This window comes from Onychostoma macrolepis, chromosome 05 (genome assembly GCF_012432095.1).
Source record: "Onychostoma macrolepis isolate SWU-2019 chromosome 05, ASM1243209v1, whole genome shotgun sequence".
In the NCBI taxonomy this organism is placed as follows: Eukaryota; Metazoa; Chordata; class Actinopteri; order Cypriniformes; family Cyprinidae; genus Onychostoma; species Onychostoma macrolepis.
Window position 1 is genome coordinate 37,577,084 of NC_081159.1, and position 23,164 is coordinate 37,600,247.

The following is a 23,164-nucleotide window of genomic DNA, read 5'->3' on the forward strand; positions in this document are numbered from 1 at the left end:
CAAGTATTTGATGGGTTGGTTGAATGAATGCATTAAAAATGTGTTAAAAACAACTGAGTGTCTGAATGCTATTTATATGCATTAATATGCATATGCAGTAGTGCAATGCCAATGCATTAAAATAATAAATTTCTTGAGCGAACGCAAATGTATTGCATTCCTTCTGCAAGAGAACACAAATTATTCGTAAAAAAAAATAAAAATACTTCTGTGAGAGAGCGCAAATATTTTGTGAATGAATGCAATAGTTTGGAATAGAACACAATTTGCACAAAAACTATGCTCTGTAGTATCTCAATTAAGAATAGAGACCAACAAATCTAATCATAAAAGACAAAGAAGTGTGTGTTCCTCTGACAAGTGCAATTGCTGATAGGAGGCTCATGCTGGCTTCTACTGATCTTCTAACACTTCAGAGAGACCCTACCTGTTTCAATGCATAATTAAGACAGACGTGCAGTTAAAAGTGAAGCTTTCAGATCATAATATGTTGACCCGCCTGTCATCTGGACTTTCAGCATCTCAGTGCTCTGTTTGAAGCAGCCGGCCAAAGCGGAGCAGAGGCACACATTGTTTCTTCATGGCTTTTATTCAATCGATCAGTCGCCGACGTGCCACGTTTGCCTGCAGGGTTTCCACAAGGATTCGCCCCCTACTGGTCGCAGAGGTTCAGAAAGAGTTCGGCACCATGCCGTCCCACCGCTGAGCTAATCAAGGCTCTCCGCGGTCAGTCCAGTGGTGTTTTATGTTCAACACACTCTCTCCACTGCGCTCGACTCGACACACGCTGTCAAATACGGTGGCCGCCGTCAACAGGCCGTTAGGGAGGCGACAGCATGCAGCTAATAAAGGACAAACTATGTGTGTGTGTGTGTGTGTGTGGGTGAAATGCCATGCTGGTACTAAACTGATATAAGAGATATGTAATGGTCAGCATTGGGGGTAACATTACAAGTAGTGCAAATCATATAACTTTTCAAAGTAACTAGTAATGTAACGTGTAACTTTTAAATTTACAACAAAATATCTGAGTTGGTTTTTCAAATAAGTAATGCCAGTTACTTTGTTTCCACATTTATTTCACATTTAGGCTTATTAATTTCACTTTTGGTGTGAAAGGGCTTTTACAGCTGCCAAAAATACAACTGTTGGGTTTTTTTGTTATTAAAAAAAAAAGCCTAGCGCAGATGACAAAAAGTAGCGCAAAAGTAACATAATGGATTACTTTCTATTAAAAAAGTAATGCAATCAGTTATTTTTTATGCAATAACAATATTTTAATGCATTACTTTTAAAAGTAACTGGTAATGATTTTGTTCTGTTTGTGGTCTCTTATGTTGTGTTTACTTTGGTTCCCATGTTTTCTTCCTGTTGTTTAGTTCCTGTTCACTTTGTTCGCATAGCTAGATTGTGTATGGTTGCCCATTGGTTTACTAATTAAGTTCACCTGTGTCTTGTTTGGCTCCTCATCAAGCCTTCAGTTTGGTTTTTCTCTTTGTCCTGTATTATCTTTGCATGTGTGAAGATTTTACAGTAAAATACTGAACTGTATTTTTGGAAGTAAAAAACAAAAAACAAAAAAACAACAATAAGTAATATTCTGAAGAAAAAAAAGTAAACTGATATTCCCAGAATTCTGTGTGACACTTTACATTTAAAGGTTTTTCATTGAAATAATCCTACTTATTTTTTTATTTGTAATCAGTTATTGGGATTTTCTATTACATTTTAAGTTGTTAAATTAATGTTTATTGCCTTATTGTAGCGTCGTTTGAGGTGTTTTGTATTTGTATGACACTGTGTGCACCATACATTATATATATTGTGTGAACAAACACAATATTTCTGTGAAATAACGCAAATGTTTTGTTTACAAACATTTTTTTTTTTTTTTAAAGAAACGTAAAAGTTTTACAAACAAAAGCAATCGTTTTGTGAGAGAATGCAAATGTTTTGTGTAGAAATGCAATATTACTAAGGTTCATCATATGTCTTTCTAACTTCAATCTGTGTATTTTTAATTGTTGTCATTATATTATAAAGGTACAAAGCAGATTTTATAGATTCAGTTGGTTGGTATAATACAGTGTGTGCAGAATTATTAGGCAAGTTGATATTCTGGTCATATTTTTTTTCCAAGAACATTTTACCAATTCCAAACCACATCAATCTCAATAACTACTATTGATTTTGTATTTAATCATTTATAAGTGATACATAATTGTCCATGAAGGCTGATAGTCAGAAACTTCTTATTTCAGGTGTGCAGAATTATTAGGCAGGTTTTCCTTTACAGATAAAATGAGCCAAAAAAGAGATTGAACTCAAGAATAAAAGTTATTAAATGCCCATGAGAAGGATGCAATACTAATGCAATAATAGAATTAGATGAATTTAATGCAATAAACACATTCCACTTCTGGAAACTCCAGGAAGGTTGCAGTTCTGGAAAATGATGGTGCTGGAGACTAAATGGTTCCTGATGGTTTCTCACCTAATTCTTGACATTAATTCCTAATTATTTTGCAGTTAACGTGTCTTTTCTTCTCCACCTGTTTTTTTCTGACCGTGCTGACCCAATGAGCATTTCGCTGCCCAATGATCATGCCTTAACTTTGCTAATTCTATTATTGCATTAGTATTGCATCCTTCTCATGGGCATTTAATAATTGTTTTACTTTTATTCTTGAGTTCAATCTCATTTTTGGCTCATTTTATCTGTAAAAGAAAACCTGCCTAATAATTCTGCACACCTGAAATAAGGAGTTTTTAACTTTCAGCCTTCATAGGCAATTATATATCACTTATAAATGATTAAATACAAAATTGATAGTAGTTACTAAGATTGATGTGGTTTGGAATTGGTAAAATGTTCTTGGGAAAAAAATATGACCAGAATATCAACTTGCCTAATAATTCTGCACACACTGTATATCAATTAATTTAAATTCAAGTTTGATCTGCAAAATCTAAAATATTGCTGACTTATCTTTTTATTCTGGCAAGAACAGCTGCCCTTTTTTTTAACCAGAAATTTACAGTGTATTAACACAAAAACTAAACAAATTGTTTGAGAATTGACACTTTTGTAAAATGTGTTAAATATTACAAAAGTGAATAATGTTTTAAAGTCTCTTCAGAATAAAGCAAGCAGTGATCGCTTTAGTTTAACAGCACAAGATTTCTGTTCAAATGCTCCCAGAAGATCCCGTTTTTTTCCTAGCCAGGTTTTATCTACTGAATGTGGAGTGTGTCTGCAAAACATCATCAGTGAGTGTGAGATTGACAAACATTAATTAGTCTCACTGGAGGCGAGTTGTCAGACGTCCATGAGCACAAAGAAGAAAATACAAAAGATTGGCTGTTAGAGGCGTCTTTCATTTCCTCTGCTGATCAGAGACCAGTGTCTGTGAGCGTCTGTGGGCTTTCAGGAGGAGTAAGAATCACACTTTGTTTGGGTAAATGCCCATATGATTACCAATTATGATCTCCATCACTCTTAATAGCTCAACTGTCTCTCCTAGACAGGTATCACTAGACGATTCTAGGTGGTCTGTGAAAAAGTTAAAATTGACTGAATTTACAAACACACAAAAGTTATATAATAATTAATAATAATAACAACAATAGATTGATTATGTTACTCTACTGACAGCTGTAGCTTAGTTTCTTGAGGTTTTAAACATCTAAAAGTACTCTGATCTAAAAACAGTAAATGCAGTGTCAACTTGATAGAAACAGATACTTGTTTGCATATATTTATTGTTAGTTTTCTAGTTTAGTTTTATAAATGTATATTAAATAAAAAAAATATAAAAACAAGTCTCTTCTCTCACCAAAGCTGTATTTCCGTGCTCAAAAATACAGTAAAAACTGTAAAAGTTGTGAAATATTATTACAATTTAAAATAACTGTTTCCTATGTAAATATATGTTAAAATGCAATTTATTGCTTTGATCAAAGTTGAATTTTCAGCAGCCATTACTCCAGTCTTCAGTGTCACATGATTCTTCAGAAATCATTTTAATATGCTAATTTGCTGCTAAAGAAACATTTCTAATTTTTTATCAGTGTTGAAAACATTTGTGCTACCATGGAAATTGATATATTTTATTTTTAGAATGTTCAAAACAACAGCATTTATTTGAAAGATAAATATTTTGTTTACATTGTAAATGTCTTTACTGTCACTGGCCTCTATTAAACTTATTTAAAAAAAAACACACACATTGCACCATTCAATAAAACCTTTGAATGGTGTAATGCATATTTCTAATAATGGTTATAATTGGTGCTCTGTCTGACTCACATACAAATCATGATTGTGAATCTGTGTTGTGAGGTTCATTTTCACTGCAAATGGCTTTATTTTGATTTCCGCGTCTCGTGTTGGCATCCGCTGACGCGCCTTCTATATTTAATATGGAAACTGCGTGCTGAAGGAAACAATCCAGTCATGTTAATAATTTGCAGCAATCCTCAATGGTGTTTACAGAAACGCAGACCTCCCATAATCCATCGCTGTCCACCTCACTCCGTTTGGGTCAAACAATGTCCACCGCGGTGCCTGATCACTCGCCCCTGCTATTTTTGTTCCTGTACTTTCAAGATACAATTGTTTTCCTTTTGCTCATTTTTTTTTTTTTCTCAAGAGCACTTTTTTCAGGGCTTTGCTGATGCATAACAGCTTCCCGTTATTCTTCGGCTCTGCTCTCGACCCGGGTCGGCTCCAGGATCCCAGACTCGGCTCTCAGCCAGCGTGACCGGAGCGCTGCCAGACAGTGACATCAATGAAGCCTGAAGCTCCGCCCACTGCAGCTCAACCCGCTTAACTCCGCCCCCTGTTTCTGTGTGTGTGTGTGTGTGTGTTTGTGCTTTAAAGGGATAGTTAATGGTATACAAAAATGACAATTCTGTCACACTTTACTAAGAAACTCATATGGGTTTGAAAGAACATTAGGGAGTGTAAATTATTCTTGGCCTATAAACTGAGGACTTTAATGTCAGTGACACATTTTGGACATTAAACTGTGTTTGTTTTGATGAAACGCATCTGCCTGTAAGAAGAAGAACAGAGAGGAACCAGGCGAAAAGTGAAGCTGATATGCACTTGTGAAAAATATGTACGCTTTAGCATGGTTTCAAATAGAGTTCTTGTTATGGAAATAATCAACTTTAAAAGAATATACTTTAAGTGTGAACTGAATGTAATCTTTTCACACACTTAATTGCGATTAAATAAAAATGTATTATTGTTTACTTACTAAATGCAATTAGCTGAACCAAACAGGACTTAAGTACATCTTTATATGTAATTTCATAATTACTTATATTGTCTTGAAATATGGTTATTCAATATTACACTTAATTAAGTTAATATATTTTAAATGTACAATTTCATTACAAAGGAGTAATTAACTGCAAATATATTTAAATACATGACATATAAGTTTCAATAGAAATGACATTAAAGTATATTTTAGTTTATTATAAATGCTTGTCAGTACATTATAATCAAGTACTTTACATATGCTTCAGTATGTTAGTCAACACATCAAAATAAGCGTACTTCCTTGAAGCAAGACACAATATTAATAAAACAATTATTTAAAATGTACTTTAAAACTTAAATTGACAAAATTCCAAAGTGCACTTTTTAAAGGAATTTATTTATGTATGTATGTATTTTATGTATTTATATATATATATATATATATATTTTTTTTTTTTTTTTTTTTTGTTACTTTGTAATTTTTCTTTGTTTCTTTGTCATTTTTCTGTTTAATTTTCTGAAATAGTTTAATTGTTGTTAATTGTTTGATTTTGTGAAAATAGTTTCTATACCAACATACTACTTGTAAAAAGTTTGGAAACATTATGATTTTTAAATGTTTTTGAAAGGAGTCTCTTCTGTTCACCAAGGTTGCATTTTTAATCATAAATACAGTATTTAAAAAAGTGAAATATTATTACAATTTAAAATAGCTATTCTCTATGTGACTCCATGTTAAAATGTATTTTATTATTTATGTTTGTATTTATTTTTTCAGCATCATTACTTCAGTCTTAAGTGTCACATGATCCTTCAGAAATCCAAACTTTTGACAAGTACTGTATGAGCACAGTTTTAATATATAAATATATACCTTTAGAATCTGAAGTACACTAAGTGCACTTCTTTTTCACAAGGTTTGGCCTACGTTATCTAATAAACCTGTTTCAGTCAGTTTTAGCTTTTGCTGGTTTGCAGATCCATTATTAGTTGGCTTGTAATGCAGCATGTTTGAACCAAGCATTTTCTTTCATAAAACGACCTGCTTTCATCACTGAAAACACAAAAGCGGCACACACTCTCTCTGTGCTCTGGACCAGCTTTCTGCGAAATTCTTCAAGAGGAAAAATAATGGACTCAAATGAGTCAATAGCTGCTTCTCGAATCAGCTCTACAGAACAGAAGAGATGTTTATCTTTCTCTTGCAAACCATGTGAAAACTCAACATGTTGAATTCCCTGCTGAAGTGAAAGGACAGGACATTTCCACAGCTCTCACAGCCTGCGATTCATTCAGCACAGATGAAGAAACATCCATGTCTCCAGTGTAATCATCCTAAAATCACTCTCAGCATCCTCACTCTATGAAGCATTTACTCTCAAGCTGCCAGATGCTCATAATTAATCATCTAATCAACATGAGTGCCTTTAAAGAGTAAACAAGCACAAAAAACCTAACACTGACGCACAAACCCGCTCTGCTTCGGCCGGGAAGGATGAGTGTTGCGTCATCACTAATGGTCTGAGTTGGTCTTTCTCTACCACACGTGGACAAACCGGACTGACCTCCAGCTGACTGATGCGTTTCTGCTCAAATCAGACGGATCGACTGTAACATGGGAAATCCCGGAGTGCCAGTCATCTAGTACTCATTGTGCTGGTGGACTTGAGCAAACTGGTTAAACTATGACTTTACAGTTTTTTGGTGTTTCAACAAAGCTTCTCGATCACCAACAAGACTATCTTGGTAAGCCAACAACTCAAACATCTTCAAAAGAACAACAAAAAAAGTGTGGTTTAACGTGAACAAAAAAAAAAAAAGTGTCACAGAAATATATTATTATTGTACAAAAGACTGTATTGTTATACAGTTGTAATAATAAATATATATATAATTTGAAAAAAAAAATGTATTTTTAAAAGTTACCTTCTGTTGTGCAGCACTTTGTTTACCAAAAAATAAAAGGAATTGTTTAACTTATTACATTTTAAAAGTTCAATTGAATTGTCAATGTTTTATGCCTTCATTTAATCACAATTTGTATTAAATCATAAATCCAGAAAAATTAAAACAGAAAACATTTATTTTTAAAATAAAACATTTCATAAGGTCCTATTAATGTAAAAATTAATAAACTATTACATTTTGAAAGTTTAAATAATTAAAATGTAATTAAACCATTCAATTAGAATCCAAAAATGTTATTACTTTAAACAGAATTTGCAATTGTATTTTTTGTATTTTTGTAAAACTATTACTAAATTGCTGTTAAATCGTATAACTTTCATGATTTCAATTACTAGACATGCTTTTTGATTGCTACAATTTAAATTAACCATTGAAGTAGAATCCACGCATATAAGCAATCCAGAAAAATTTAATTGGGAATTTTTTTATTTTTTTATTTTTGTAGAAATAAAATGGATTTCATAAAGCCCTAAAATGTAATTAAAACTTTTAATACATTCTTATATATAAAGTGTTTAATTAATTAGAAATGCTTTTTGAATCAAAACATTGAAGAAAAAGGGGGTAACTTGGGAAAAGATAAACCAGATTAAATAGGGCCCTAACAAATAAATTTTTGTTAAACTTTTAATAAATTGTTTAATTAATTAAACATGCTTTTTTGATTACTACAATTTTTTATTCCATAAAAATGGAATCCTGAAAAAGTCAAACGGAATATAAATAAAAATGTAACATTTCATAGAACCAAAGCACACGTTGATGAAGCTGCACAACACTGCTCATGCTGACTTACAGGTGAGGACAGCAGCTTGAGGATGTGGACTTCTTTCCCATCCTGGCTGGTGAAGTTCGTCCAGCATCCCAGAGACATTTCCTGCAGGACGATCCAATCATTTCTGTTTCCAGGAACATCCTTCAGCTCACAAATCGCACTGGAATCTAGAATAAGGAATAAAGCCAGTGAGTTATTGAAATCATTTATGTTCTTCATTTGCGGCCCTGGAGAATAATAATATCCTGCCAGAAGCTCATAAATCATCTCCAGAATAAAGCACGTCCTTCCTCTGGAAGACACGGGTCAGGTGTCACTTCCTGAGCAGCAGAACTGAATCAGGCCCAATCGGGCTCATGTTAGCAGCAGACAGTACTGAAGCATAAGAGCTGTCTCCTGATCTCAGATCAGCACTAATATCATGGGGTGTAAACCAGAGATTCCACCTAATGAATCCAGTAAATTCTTGTGATCTCAGTGATTATTATTGTTCACTGAAGCTTAAAATACTGAGATAAAGTTTCAAGTAGATTTAAAGTAATAATCAGAAATGTTTCTTCAGCAGCAAATCAGCATATTAGAATGATTTCTGAAGGATCATGCTGAAAATTCAGCTTTGATCACAGTAATAAATTACATTTTAACTAGTACTGGGCAACGATTAATCGTGATTAATCGCATCCAAAATAAAAGTTTTTGTGTACATAATATATGTGTGTGTACTGTGTATATTTATTATGTATATATAAATACACACACACATGCATGTATATAATAAAAAAAAATATGTTATGTTTATATATTAAATATACTTATATATAAAATAAATTATATGAATATAAATATATACATGCAAATACATGTAAGTATTTTCTAAATATATACTATATGTGTGTGCCTTTATATATACATAATAAATATACACAGCACTCACACATATATTATCATATTATCATATATTAGTATAATTTTATAATGTATTCACATAGAAAAAAGCTATTTTAAATTGTAATAATATTTTTTAAAAATTACTGTATTTTTGATCAAATAAGTGCAGCATTGGTGAGCAGAAGAGACTTCTTTCAAAAACATTTAAAAAAATCGAACCAACCCCAAACATTTGAATCATCTGTAGCTAGTGTTCCAGGTGAACAAAACACTGCAGACACTTTCAGCTCGTTCACAAAGGACAGACAGAGTGGGAGGAAATACAGGAAGCGACAACAACTATAAGGACAACAGGAAATGCCATGTTTAGACGTCAAGCTGATGATGACGGCAGTCCAGGCTTTGTCTTAGCAAGTCAAGGCTTATCAAGGATGTAAGCACAGTTTGAATGGAGAAATGCTGTAAATACACTGCATATTCTTAATGAGCATCTTTGTCTTGATTTACAGCAAAAACATCTAAACATACTCAAAACAAATACATGAACCTGCTAACTGCACACGACTGATTTGACCTTAGAATGTATTTGTATATATGTGTATTTGGTGCCACTGCTGCTTGTTTTGTGACTTACTGTTTTATTACCATCCTTCTATTACTGAACGCTTAGAAAGACACCCAAAAATGAAAAAAAATATCATCATTTACTCACCCTCATGTCATTCCAAACCTTTCTTTCTTCTATCGAACACAAAAGCAGATGTTCTGAAGAATGTTGGTAACCTAATAGCTGACGGTAGCCATTGACTCCCATAGTATTTTTATCCCATACTATGAAAGTCAATGGCTACCGTCAACTGATTGTTTATCATTCTTCATTAACATTGTTCAAAATATCTTCTTTTGTGCTCAACACAAGAAAGAAACTCATATAAGTTTGAAACGCATGAGGGTGAGTAAATGATGATAGAACTACATTTTTGGGTGAACTATCCCTTTAATTTATGCCATATAAAACCACATACTGATCAAAGAATACTAGTTTTCAGCAGAGAAATCCATCCACATCGAACTACGAAACACACACATTTCTCCTCATACATCTTCGTTATATTGTTCTGATGGGATGTTAGAGAGACCGCCAGCGCTGACGTTCATAATGATGAGCAGCAGATGAATTATTTCTCCCAGCAGCCTTACATACATCAGTCAGACTCAAGGGACGTAAACGCTGACCCGCAGAGATGACCCGGAAATGCCAAAGCTTTCACTAAGCGCTTCTGTGTTAAATGAGCTATAAGCCGCAGCTTTATCTCATTTCGTCTATGGCTCTTTCCCATGCAACCAAATGTTTAAGTCTGCAGACATCCAATCGAGCCTATTACTCTGAGCCAAGACACAAATAACGCCCCGCCATCCATCACAGCGCCTTCACGGCAGCTCGTTCGTTATTTTCCCTGCCCTTGTATGTGCAAGAGAGAGGCTTCATATTACATTTTGACCCTCGGGCCTTCATCTGAAGCAACAAACACAAGTGTGTGTCTCAGCCGACTGGGCGAATATCAGAGTGGTTCGCAGAGGAATCGCTTCAGACTGAAAAACACACGCAACAGTAAGGCACCAGCAGATGAGTTTAATTTCCAGCATTATGAGTGGAGAGAAGGTCACACGGCTCTCAAACACGCTCGTGGGTTTCCAATGAAGGCTTCAGGTTTTCCATTTTTGGGAGAACGCTTCAAATCAATCTAAGTATCTGTCAGGGCACTGGTCCAGACATCAGTGAAAATCATACTGAGAACCCACAATCATTTATTTCCTCAAGTCAGGTGAAGATGGGAAATTGCTGGCCACAGGATACAATGCCGATACTGGGCCATGTGGACAAAAATAATAGCACAGTATGTTTTCTGTATCATAAAATATCAATATTTATCACAGTATTATTACTGTTAATAGGGAAGGACATGTATGCCCACATGTTTGTTAGATCTTGAGAATGAATGTTAACATAACTCGAATAAACTCCACAGAATAAGCATCACTGAATCACTATTTTCTCATTTATCACTGAAAAGCTACTTTGAAACAATCATCAAAAAGGGTGTCTAATCAAATGAATTCATAAAACTTGTACAATTTAATCAATCTTTAAAATGTAATCAAAATAAAATGTAATTACTTTGCATATTTCTGTTAAATAAGATGTTGCACAACAGAACTTAAATAATGTATAAATTAAAACATAGATAAAAATATATTGGTTGTATGATATTCCTTAAAATAGTAATAATAGATGTAATGTTTTATATAGTAAATTGTATTATTATTATAATCATTATTACTTAAGTAATATATTTCTGTGACAATTTTTTAGTTTAATTGAACTTTTATTTTGGTGAGTTGTAGTGAAGAACTTTGAATTTCTGTTAAACTTTAGATAGTTTTTAGGGACATATAACTGATCATCTAGATGAAGGCTAAATATAGAAAATTAGGGATGCACCGATACCGATACTGGAATCGATATCAGGCCCAAAACTGCACTCCTGTAGGCCTACTTGTACTCATTAAAATGCTCTGATGCCAAAAGCTGATACCACTCAGCGTTTGAACAATGCTGTGTCCAGACAAAGATACACCGACAACAGAACAAATAGAGCAATAAAACGAACAGTGAAAGTAACAAAAGCTTGTACAGTACATTTTAATGAGCATAATTAGCCCCTTTCGCACCGCTTTAGTTCCAGAACTAAAAGTACAGTACTAAAGTACTGGGACGATTTTGCGCAAACTATTTCCCAGTACCATTTAAAGGGTTGCATTCGCACCGACAGTGGGTCCTAAGAAGTGACGTAAGACGGTCGACAGCGACGTCATTTGTGCGCGGCGTTCAATAACGAAAACAAAGAAGAACAACGATAACAACAGGAGGATGGAGGACGCTGTGATCAGAGTTGTGTTGTTGTTGTGTCTTGCGGGGTTCACAATAATGGACATGGAATGTCGACGTAACTTATACGTCAAGCGATTGAAAGATCGGAAAGGAGTTCAAAATGTTCAAAAGTGCCTGCACTTCAGCGTCCGTCCATCTATCACTGTTCTCCATTCTTGCGAAATATAAGTTGATGCAATGTTTACACAGTATGTGTTTACACAGTATGTGTTTACACAGCGTTTTAAATCATGGCGGGTGAGGGCGTTTTCGTACGCGTTTAGCCAATCAGCGTACACTTACGTCACGATAGTTCCTGTTTTAGACCCTACTCTGAAGTAGGAGCTAATTAGTTCCTCCAAACGGAGTTCCGAGAACTAAAACAGTTCCTAGTTCTGCGGTGCGAACACGCCAAAAAGTGGGTAGTTCCACAATTAGTTCTGGTACTATGAAAAGGTTCCTGCGGTGCGAAAGGGCCTATTAAGTGTGAAAATAAATGAAGCCAGCTAACATGATTAATTTCTCTCTTTTTTTTTTTTTTTTGGTTTCTGTACCCAATATTTTAAAAATTACAAATGCAATGAAAGTACAGGTATCAGTATCGGCAAGTAACAAAAATAAATGTTTCCGTATCAGACTCGTTCAGGAAAAAGTGAAAAGTACTCAAAAGTACGATTGTAAATTGTGAACTTATTTTTTTATTTATCACTATTGATTTATCAAGATTTATGTATATTTATAGATCGTATATATTTATTTATTACAAGTGAAGTGGTTTAATTCATTATTACAGGAAAATGAATGATGAAATACCAAAGAGCAATAAAATGAACAGTGAACAAAAGCTTGCACAGTTCATTTTAATGGAAATAATTAAGTGTGAACATAACAGAAGGAAATAAGTGCTTGCTAAATAAAGCCAGCATGATTCATAATTTTTTTCTGCACCCAACTGGTTTCTGTACCCAATATTTTAAAAATTACAAATGCAATGAAAGTACAGGTATCGGTATTACCAAGTAACAAAAATAAATGTTTCCGTATCAGACTCGTTCAGGAAAAAGTGAAAAGTACTCAAAAGTACGATTGTAAATTGTGAACTTATTTTTTATTTATCACTATTGATTTATCAAGATTTATGTATATTTATAGATCGTATATATTTATTTATTACAAGTGAAGTGGTTTAATTCATTATTACAGGAAAATGAATGATGAAATACCAAAGAGCAATAAAATGAACAGTGAACAAAAGCTTGCACAGTTCATTTTAATGGAAATAATTAAGTGTGAACATAACAGAAGGAAATAAGTGCTTGCTAAATAAAGCCAGCATGATTCATAATTTTTTTCTGCACCCAACTGGTTTCTGTACCCAATATTTAAAAAATTACAAATGCAATGAAAGTACAGGTATCGGTATTACCAAGTACCAAAAATAAAACTATCCGTATCGGACTAGCTCAGGACAAAACTGGTATTGGCGCTACCCAATCAAAAATTACTCAAAAGTTAATAATCAATATTGCGAACTTTTTTTTTTTTCTTCATTTATCACTATTGATTTATTACCCTACTAGTAAAACATATCAAAATATAAAGATATGTCTGGGAAATTCCCATATGGTAATACCAACTTCTCTGACTGGCGGGTCTCAAACTTCTGGGGTCATGAAAGATAAGATAAAAAAATAATGAGAAGCCCTGCTATTAGTAATTCATTGACTTGATGATGGCAGATTTCAAATGTACTTCTGTGGGATTGATTTCATCTGGTTATATACAGTAGACCTCGCATTTGAGGAGTTGGGAAATGTTTGGGAAAATTTGAGAACACTACTTCACAATTCCATCTACTGCCGCTCATGGCAAATAAATGACTGAATCGATGACTGATAGGGAATTTTAAAGCTGATCTTGCTCAAGTCTGTGTGTCAGCTTTTACTCACATAACAATTTCTTGTTTTTAAAGGTCATAAGAACAGCAGACGTTGTACGAAAGCACTGAGTCACTGCAAGAGCGTCTCAGATAAAGCTGATGTTTTTAAGAAAGAGTGATGAACTGGCATTCTGGAAACGCTCATGTCCGGCTCTGAGTCCCATCACAGGTCAAAGGCGCCAGAATCCTCTTTAACCTGCGGCCAGTTTCCGTCTTCTGAATAATTCCTTTACCAGTAAAGCTGTCTGTTTCCTGTCAAGAACATAATAAGAGCCTGGGAGGAACGTCTGAGGAGCAACAGTGACGCGAACGAAGCTGCACTGTTATGTGTGATAGCGGCTCGAGTTCGGTTAAGGTTATGGTGAAACAGAAAACATGCTACGGATTTTGTGGAAAACACCTTCACTGACATTTCCGGTACAAAAATAGATCTGCAGGAAGTGTATTTCACCCTCCTGATTGGTTTCCTCAGCAGTTTCAAGCGGTTTGCAGTTTATATACTCAGACAACAAACAGAGCTCATATTTTTCTAAAAATGAACTAATTTTAGGCAGATCTGGAGCTAAACGAAGCGCATGTGTGAATGAGAGGTGATCTCTTGTTCGTTTGTCAGTCAAACAGTTCATTCAGAAAGTCAGTTTACACTATTGACTCTAAATCACTGCATTCAGGCCATTTAACAAGAAGTAGTTAAGTTGAACAGTGTTATTTTAGTATCATTTATTATCGATATACTTTAAAATTGTATCATTTTATAATTTATACTTGTATATTTTAGTTAAATATTCAATATTAGAATTATATTCAAGTAAAGGTTTAGTAATTATGTTGTGCGTTTTTATTTGATTCGTTTTTTGATTATTTTATTATTTATTTTATCTATTTTATGTACTTAATTTTCAACTAAACAAAATTAATTTTTTATGTATGTATGTATTTATTCATTTAATTATAAATTAAGTTTTAGTTTTTAGATTTGGTTTTAGTTTAAATTGTTTTAATACTTAAACTAAATTAAAATGAGAAATTTTGCCTTGGCAACTCACTTAAATAAAACACATCTGTTGTGTTTTTGTCATTTTAAGTATGTCTATAAAATTTCTAGTTTTAGTTTATTTAGTTATTTTTCATTTAGTTTTATTTATTTTAGCACTTAAATGTAAACCAAACAAAATGAGAAATATTGCCTTGCCAACTACCTGAAATAAAATACTTTGTGCGTGTGTTTGTCATTTTTATTTATTTAAATTACATTTTACTTTATTTAGGTCTAGTTATTTTAGATGCCAACTAGATGTAAACTAGAGAACATTTCCTAATTCTTTTTTTATTATTATTAAGTTTTAGTTTATTTAGTTTTAGTTAGTTTAGTCCTTAAACAAAAATGAGAAATGTTGACTTGGCAACTAGCTGAAATAAAATAACCTTTTAAAAACTATTTTTATTTTCATTTCATTTAATCTTATTTCATTTCAGTTAATATTTCACTAAATTATAAAAAGTACTTAATTATTTATAAAGTTTGTTATTTATGAGTAATGAAAGTGTTCTTTTATGGCTGGAGTTCTCATTTTTAATCCATAATTTGTAATCTCTGTTGTAGTTGTAATCCTGCTGGTGAAGCGGTCAGACGCCGGCCGGGTGGGAGGGTGATGAAAGTGTTTTGCAGGCGAGGACGGAAGAGAAACGGTGAGGTGGGGACGGGGGGAGAGACAGGGAGAGGAAGAGCGGGAGAGAGGGAGGTCACAGGCTGCTCCGCACACCTATTGTCCAAGCGTTTCCTCGGCTGCAGACTGAGGCCTAACCATCCACAGGAAGACAAACAAACTCTTATCAGTGGCGCACAGAGCCCTGCGGTGTCCCCTGGCCTCTAACCCCTGCGCCCACCCCGCCACATCACCAATCCCCCCAGATTCACCTGCATATCATCAGCGGCACGGGTCGTCATGGACGGGTTTGCCATGTCCGTCTGGGGCCCGCCGAGGTGCCGCTTCACCCAGACGCCGTGGCTGGGGCCTGTGGAGACGGCCTGTCTTTGTATAGGTCTGTTTAAGCCTCCGGGAGCCGACTGTCGGCCGTCTCATCGCATCGGAAATAAACAGAGCAACAAACTGAGTGTGGGGCAGATCGTGAACATGCTGACCTCAAATTAGAGGAGGATAGCAGTGCCAGAGTCATTTTAGCCTGTCATATATATTCATATACACACACTTATATAGCTATTTTATATAATGAACAACCATGTGGCGATGAATTAAATACTGTACTAATGGAAACTACTCATCAATCCTATGTAAAACAGCTTCACAGTATGTCAGTTACACTAAAACACATCTTTATTTCACTAGTCCACTTTAGACATTCTTCCAACTGTGACTTTGCAACTACATGTCAACTAGCGGTCATTAGAGTATTAGCAGACTGTTAGATTAGGTCAGTAGAATAAGTTGGCATGTACTTGCAAAATTCCTGTATAGTCAGTAGAATGTCTGTTGAGGGAGCATCCAAATAAAGTGTTAGCAGATAGTCTACTAAGACTAATGACTGATGGCTAACTCTAATGACATTGTCTGGAAGGATGTTGAACTTATAAATCATATGCAAATATATACATTTCTAAAAGAGTGCATATGAAAGTATTTAAGCATTTCAAAGAATATAGTACAAGCATTCAAGAGGACTACATTCACTAACAAGTGTTGCAGAGACTTCAGAATTACTTTTCATATCGAGTGTTTTGTTTTGTACATTTTGGGTAGAAATAAGATAAATAAAGTGTATACATTTTATTCAAGTAGTAAATAAATATATAAAAATAACCTCATACTGTAAATATCAGTATTAGTCTGAAAATAAATAAATAACAGCGTTACAACTTATGTTTACATAAGATCAGTGAATCAAATATAAATATGCATTACATTTGTTATATTTTAATGTACATAAAATGTGTTACTTAAAAGGAAGGTTGTATTGTTTAACTTATTTAAACAAAAAATTTTATTCAATTATTACAGTTAGATATCTGTTCATATGTTTCATGGCAGGAAAACTTAAATATTTAATGATTTTCTGAATTAAAGTAAATTTGGAAATTGTGAGAAGAGTAGCGTTGCGTCTGAAATCAAATACTTCTCTACGATTTAGTATGCGAAAAATGGTATGCCAATGGTAAGTCCGTATTCATTGTATCTGAACAGTAGACGAAAAGTACCCGACTACTTTCGATGGACACTTTACTATCCCATGATTAGGTAGGACACATGATAGTGAAAACACGGTGTACTCGTTTTGAAGTAAGTTCAAATTCATATGTAGCAGCTACTCAGACACTACGTCATTTCTGTTTTACGAATTACTTGATTAAAGAGTCTATATAGGTTTCACAGTCTTTTTTGGTCAAAATGATACAGTTAATCATTTTTAGTGACATGATTAACTGTATATCGCATTTTAATACTTTATACCTTTACATAGTATCTTTATATTTATTCCTAATTATATATGCGTGTGTTTAAATGAAAAAAATACATCAAATACACAAATGTTTTTCAAACATCCTGAATGTAAGTTTCTTTATCCTTCCAGAAGGATCCCAAGTGATCTCGACATTGTCAACATGTTTGACATAAATACTGAACTACACTGAAGTTGACAACATGATCTGATGTTTTTTTGCCAAACTGCTTCTCCTCACTGCTGCTTTCTGTTGGTTTAGAGGTTTTTTTTTCTTCAGATTGCCACCTCAAACCTGAAACATGTCTTAAAACTGTGCAAGTGCTCAATCTGCACAAGGCCTAAACAACCTTCAGACTTCAAGTCTCTTTTCAGCCTGCTCAAGTATTCAACCGACAAAACCTTCAGACTTCAAACAAACCTTCAAAGTGTTTTAAACTTCCAGGCAAATCCGTGTCAAGAAAGTTGTTTCTTGACACAGACAAGCGAGCCGTTTCTTTTCTAGTTAGTCATATTCTCTGAGTGCGGCTGCAGCACAATAGCAGCATGACACGTGCTTTCTTCCTCTCTTGAAAAATAAAAGCTGCCTCAGCCATCTCTAAGTGCTATTTAAATACTTGCAATTGCTTGCAGATTTTACTGCATTTGCTGGCAATTTTCTTTTCGAAAAGCAAGTTTCATGCTTTCTCTTATTCAGGTTCTCTGCAAAAATATATTAGATGATCCAGCGATGCACACGCACAACACAAAACACATTTATCACAAGGTTTCTAGCGGCTGCATTCCACACTAACGTCATGCAAACGACACGCACATAAATAAGCAAATAATGAGATATTTCTGATGCACCTCACAGAGAGCCAATCTATCTTCTCTGCCGTAATTAGCGTGGCGACTCGGGGAGGAAAGACTCATTTAGCGAAGGCTGTTAGCTGGTTCCTCTAAGCAGATGGAAGCGACCGGGTCTCAGTGCACAGGAGGAGCTTCTAATCACTCAAATCTGATGTAGCTTCACACAACATATGCTTCCCGAAGCATCGGCAGAGAGCAGACATCTCCCTCCAGCGCTCCTGCAGAAGTGCTAATGACTCTGACCTGACTCAGATTCATGGACTGGCTTACTGGTCGCGTCACTGCACTGTTAGCATCACTGCCAGCCATCTTGGCAGTAAATGATAAGATAATTAGCAGCGGATGTGAAAAATGCAGGGTACGATAACTGATGTTTGAGTGTGTGTTTTGGTCCTTCTGTAAGAAAGAGTTTAATAAGCACAGCACGATAATATCAGATGCAAGCTCATCTTTTGATAACAACTTGTTATTCAGTCTGTTGAGATGTTAAGACGCATTCCCTTGTGAAAAAGAGTTACATGAATACTTAAGTATGAACTGAATGTAATGTTTTCAGACATGCGATTGCAAGTTAATTGCAAATAAATGAAAATGAATTCTAATTCTAACTTCAGAGTGTTTATGGAAAAATACCATGGAAGTCAATGGATACTGTCAACTGTTTGGTTACCCATGTTCTTCAAAAAAAATCTTCTTTTGCATTCAGCAGAAGAAAGAAATTCATACAGGTATTCAGAGTGACATGAGGGAGAGTAAATGCTTTTTGGGTGAACTTAAGGGAATCATCATTTTCAGTGAAAATCTGTCTCTCACACAAAGAATCACATTTAGTGCATGTACAAACTACTTTCAAGGGTTTTTGTTTTTTTGCTCTTTTTGGCAATTTTCAGGGTATGGTAACAATTTACAATAAGGTTCCATTTGTTAACATTAGTTAACATAAACTATCAATGAAAAATACTTCATCAGTCCTAGTTCAAACTTATTCCAACATTTACTAACACATAATTAAAATCAAAAGTTGTATCTGTTAATGTTATTTAATGGACCTGCGGCTAACATGGACTAACAAGAGCTGTATTTTTATTAACTAATGTTAACAAATAATAATTAACACAGAAACAATATTCATTGAACAATTGTTCATTGTTAATTAATTTTAGTTAATGCATTAAATACCATTAACAAATGGAACTTTATTGTAAAGTGCTACCAAAAATTCTTCAGAATTTCTACTTTTGTGTTTCTCTTGAGGAGGAATAGAGTATGACTGAATTTTCACTTTTGATTGAATGCTGCGTTTAAGACCAGAGGTTCATGGCCCGTTTACTGTGGTGAAGTTTAGCAGCTGATTCTAGATCAGCGTGTTGGTCAGACGGTTTTGATAAGCGCTCATAACGCAGCTCTTATCAGTGACGGCGTGGCGGCCGCTGGCAGAATGGCAGTTCTGGGTTTCAGCGAGTTGTAGTTTATCTCTGTCTGACGCTAATGAGCCATTCATGAGTCAGGCTATGGCTCGAGAGACCTGACGCTCCAGAGACAGGACGACAGGACACGTCCTGAGGGACTCGGGACAGACAGAGACACAGACAATCACAGAGACACTGGGAGGGGAGCGACAGCCACCCACAAAGTGTCTTCTGTGTTCAAGTCCAGAGTTTATTTGTAGCACTTCAAAGATTACAGCCGTGATAAGAGACGGAGAGTCACCGGTTACAATGTTAGAAGGAACATAAAATCAACAGGAATATCAAAACTGATATGACTTATTTTCTTAAAATGTACAGTTCAAATGTTTGGAGTCAGTAAGATTTTTGTTGTTGTTTTAAGAACTTAATACTTTTATTCATCAAGGACTCGATGATAAAATCAAACGTAGTGTTAGTTCTGGCAGGTCACGTTAGTCAAGCTTGCATCAGCTGACTCTCAGCTCATCCATGTCTACCTATAGGAATATGACACGCAACTATATAGAAGGTCCCTTCAGTATTCCGCGTTGCTCAATAGCTAATTACCCTCCTCCATCCCCAGCTCCTCCAGGCCTTCTGGTTCTATTTTGAATCAGACTAATTTCTAAAATGTGTACATTAAATTATTGAACATTAATGCTATCTGCAATACATTTATGTTGGTTCTGCTCTGTTTATGGGGTTATCGCTGCTCTCCCTGCTCTTATCCATTCCGCCAATCCATACTGATGCTAATTGTCAATCATCTTTGACGATAGTGGTCCTGACAGAATTGAGCAAAAGTGTCAGTAAAGACATTTATAATGTTACAGAAGATTTCCGTTTCAAATAATTGCTGTTCTGTAGAACTTTCTATTTTTCTGTGAATCCTTGAAAATAAAATGTATAACGGTTTCCACAAAAATATTCACATAGAAAACAGTTGTTTTGAATCGTAAAAATATTTTAAAATATGACAATTTTTACTGTATTTTTGGTCAAAAAAATGCAGCCTCGGTGAGCAGAGGAGATTTTCAAAAACATTAAAAAATCCACTGAAAAGGCATTTTAATTTTAGGTAAAATTTTTGTAATTTTGTCATGTGATTTCATCATTTTCATTAAATGATATCTATTTCGCTTTAATTCACAATTAATTCAGTTTTAGTTCTAGTAATTTTAGTATTTCAACTTAAGCTTATATTTCAGTTAGTTGCCAAAGCAACATTTATTATTTTTGTTTTTAAAGATGTTTGTTTTGTTTTTTTTAAATAAAAAATAAATAAATCGTTTAGTTAACAACAGAAACAGTGTCCTGCCAATAATGTATCCCAGTAACACATTTTTTACATGTTAATCTGAAACTTTCCTACAAAATCAGTGCAAACAGTCTGCAGATTTTGTAAGGGATTGTGTCAAACCCCTAAAGTAAAAAAAAAACAAACAAAAAAAACACTAACTGTATAATAATTAAAATTGAATGGTCTCTAAGGGTTTCCATAACTTGTGATATTTGTTGCATGTGTCACTACTGATATCATATTCAGCTACTGCTCAATCTCTGCTCTTGATTCCCTCACAAATATTAAAAAATATAAAAATAACACATTAAAGGATTCTAGAGTTAAAAGGCTTCCTCATATCATAATACGGTCTACTCTGATTCCCCAAAAAGTGTCTTTGTTTGAGCAGCTCACCCAGTCCAACCAGTGGACAACAAGGAGAGTTTGGGAAACATTTATTATATAATAATTCTGTTTATTAATGCTAATGGCACATAACTTACATCTGTAGAGTTTAAAGTCTGAGAGAAAAAAAATCTGTATAATATGTGGAGAACAGGAGTGCAGCAGACGTTCAGAGCTCATTCCAGTTTCATAGGGAATACTTGAAGACGTGTGTGTAAGGCTTAATTTGAGGATTGTGTGAGTGTTTCTTTGAAGTTTTGTCTCGTCTTAATAAGATCTTCTTGTTCACACTTCACATCAAGGGAAATCACACTACAGCAGAAGCAATGGCTTCCACAAACTTCCACGTTCTAGTTTGTAAAAAACGTGCAAATTGAACACACATTCCTGAACGACAAAGTCATGCTTTCAATCAGGAAAAATACATTAAATTGATGAAAACTGACAAGAAAGACATTTATAATGTTACAAAAGATTTGTTCCTTGGACATTTTTTATTCATGTGTAAATCCTGAAAAATAAAATATATCATGATTTCCACGAACATTTTCACCAGGACAACTGTTTTCAACATTGATAATAATGAAATGTGACCCTGGACCACAAAACCAGTCATAAGTAGCACGGGTATATTTGTAGCAATAGCCAACAATACATTTTTTTTCATATTCCATGAAAATATTTTGTAAATTCCCTATCATAAATATATCAAAACTTAACTTTTGATTAGTAATATTCATTGCTAAGAACTTCATTTGGACAACTTTAAAGGCGATTTTCTCAATATTTTGATTTTCTCAATATTTTGAATCAGATTCCAGATTCTCAGATAGTTGTATCTCGGCCAAATATTGTCCTATCCTAACCATACATCAATTGAAAGCTTATTTATTCAGCTTATTTCATGTGACACTGAAGACTGGAGTAATGGTGCTGAAAATTCAGCTTTGATCACAGGAATAAATTACATTTTACCGTATATTCACATAGAAAACAGCTATTTTAAATTGTAATAATATTTCACTGTTTTACTGTATTCTTGGTAAGCAGAAGAGACTTCTTTTCAAAAATATTTGAACTTTTGAATGGTAGTATATTTTTATAAAAACTAATTTTGCTTTCAGACTTTCCTTTTCCACTGATCTCATCTGATCATTTGATATATAGAGACACAAATTCAAGCAATTTATCCAGCAAATCTCAGCCAAAATAGGACGACCAGAACTCAAAAAAAAAAAACAAGAATGAGAAAAAAGCTTGCAGTCAGAAGAGGAAAAAAACTGATTGTTAATTGGGAGTGTGAGATAGAAATCGGTCTCCATGCGGTCGCGTCATCGGGTCTCACTGCCACCCAGACCAGCCGGCGGTCCTTCAGCAGGCGGAAGTGCCTCATTTAAACGCTACACGCCATATTTAACATGGGGATTTTTTTCCTGTTACCATCATTGTGCTTATTCACTGAGGAACTGTATGTCTCTCTCTCTCTCTCTCTCTCTGTCATGCTGTCTGTGCGGTGCGGTAATGATGGTGCTGCGGCGGGAATATCAGGTTGTTACATAACGGCTCCTGCGTGTTCCTCTTCCTGAGGATGTCAGATCCACTGCTTTTCTGCAGATTACACCCACTAACAACCGCACAAGCAATCTCAGGCTCTGTCCTGCGCCTAAAAAACACTAAAGGGCCGCTGTCTTCCTCTCTGATGACGGACAAACCAACTGACCCTCTCAGGAGTGGGAAAAGCATGAGAAACTGCTGAGCAGAGTTAGTATTTCCAGTAAAATACAAAGTGAAAGTACAAGCAAAGCAAATCACTGGCATAAAGTACACACTGGAAGCAGAAGTACGAATAATGTTGTCGGCTATCACTCAAAAACGCAGGAGAAATCAGATGATGGTGTGTCTAAAGCTTCATGTCTTCTCACTAACAGGATCCCATGTTTATTCCCA

General features: G+C 34.7%; 1 protein-coding gene across 4 annotated transcripts in view; it reads right to left on the minus strand.

Moving 5' to 3' along the window:
- Positions 1 to 23,164, minus strand: part of eng (endoglin) — a 48,275-nt gene that overhangs the window by 23,471 nt on the left and 1,640 nt on the right. For 3 of the 4 annotated variants that reach the window (XR_009271328.1, XM_058775748.1, XM_058775749.1), the window contains one exon: positions 8,037 to 8,182. Coding sequence is in view for 3 of the 4 variants with exons in the window: in XM_058775748.1 (XP_058631731.1) it covers positions 8,037 to 8,182 (146 nt within the window). In the remaining variant the exon portion in view is untranslated. Of the gene's footprint in view, positions 1 to 8,036; positions 8,183 to 15,692; positions 16,694 to 23,164 lie in introns of those variants that run through there. The other variant, XM_058775750.1, reaches the window with a different exon arrangement.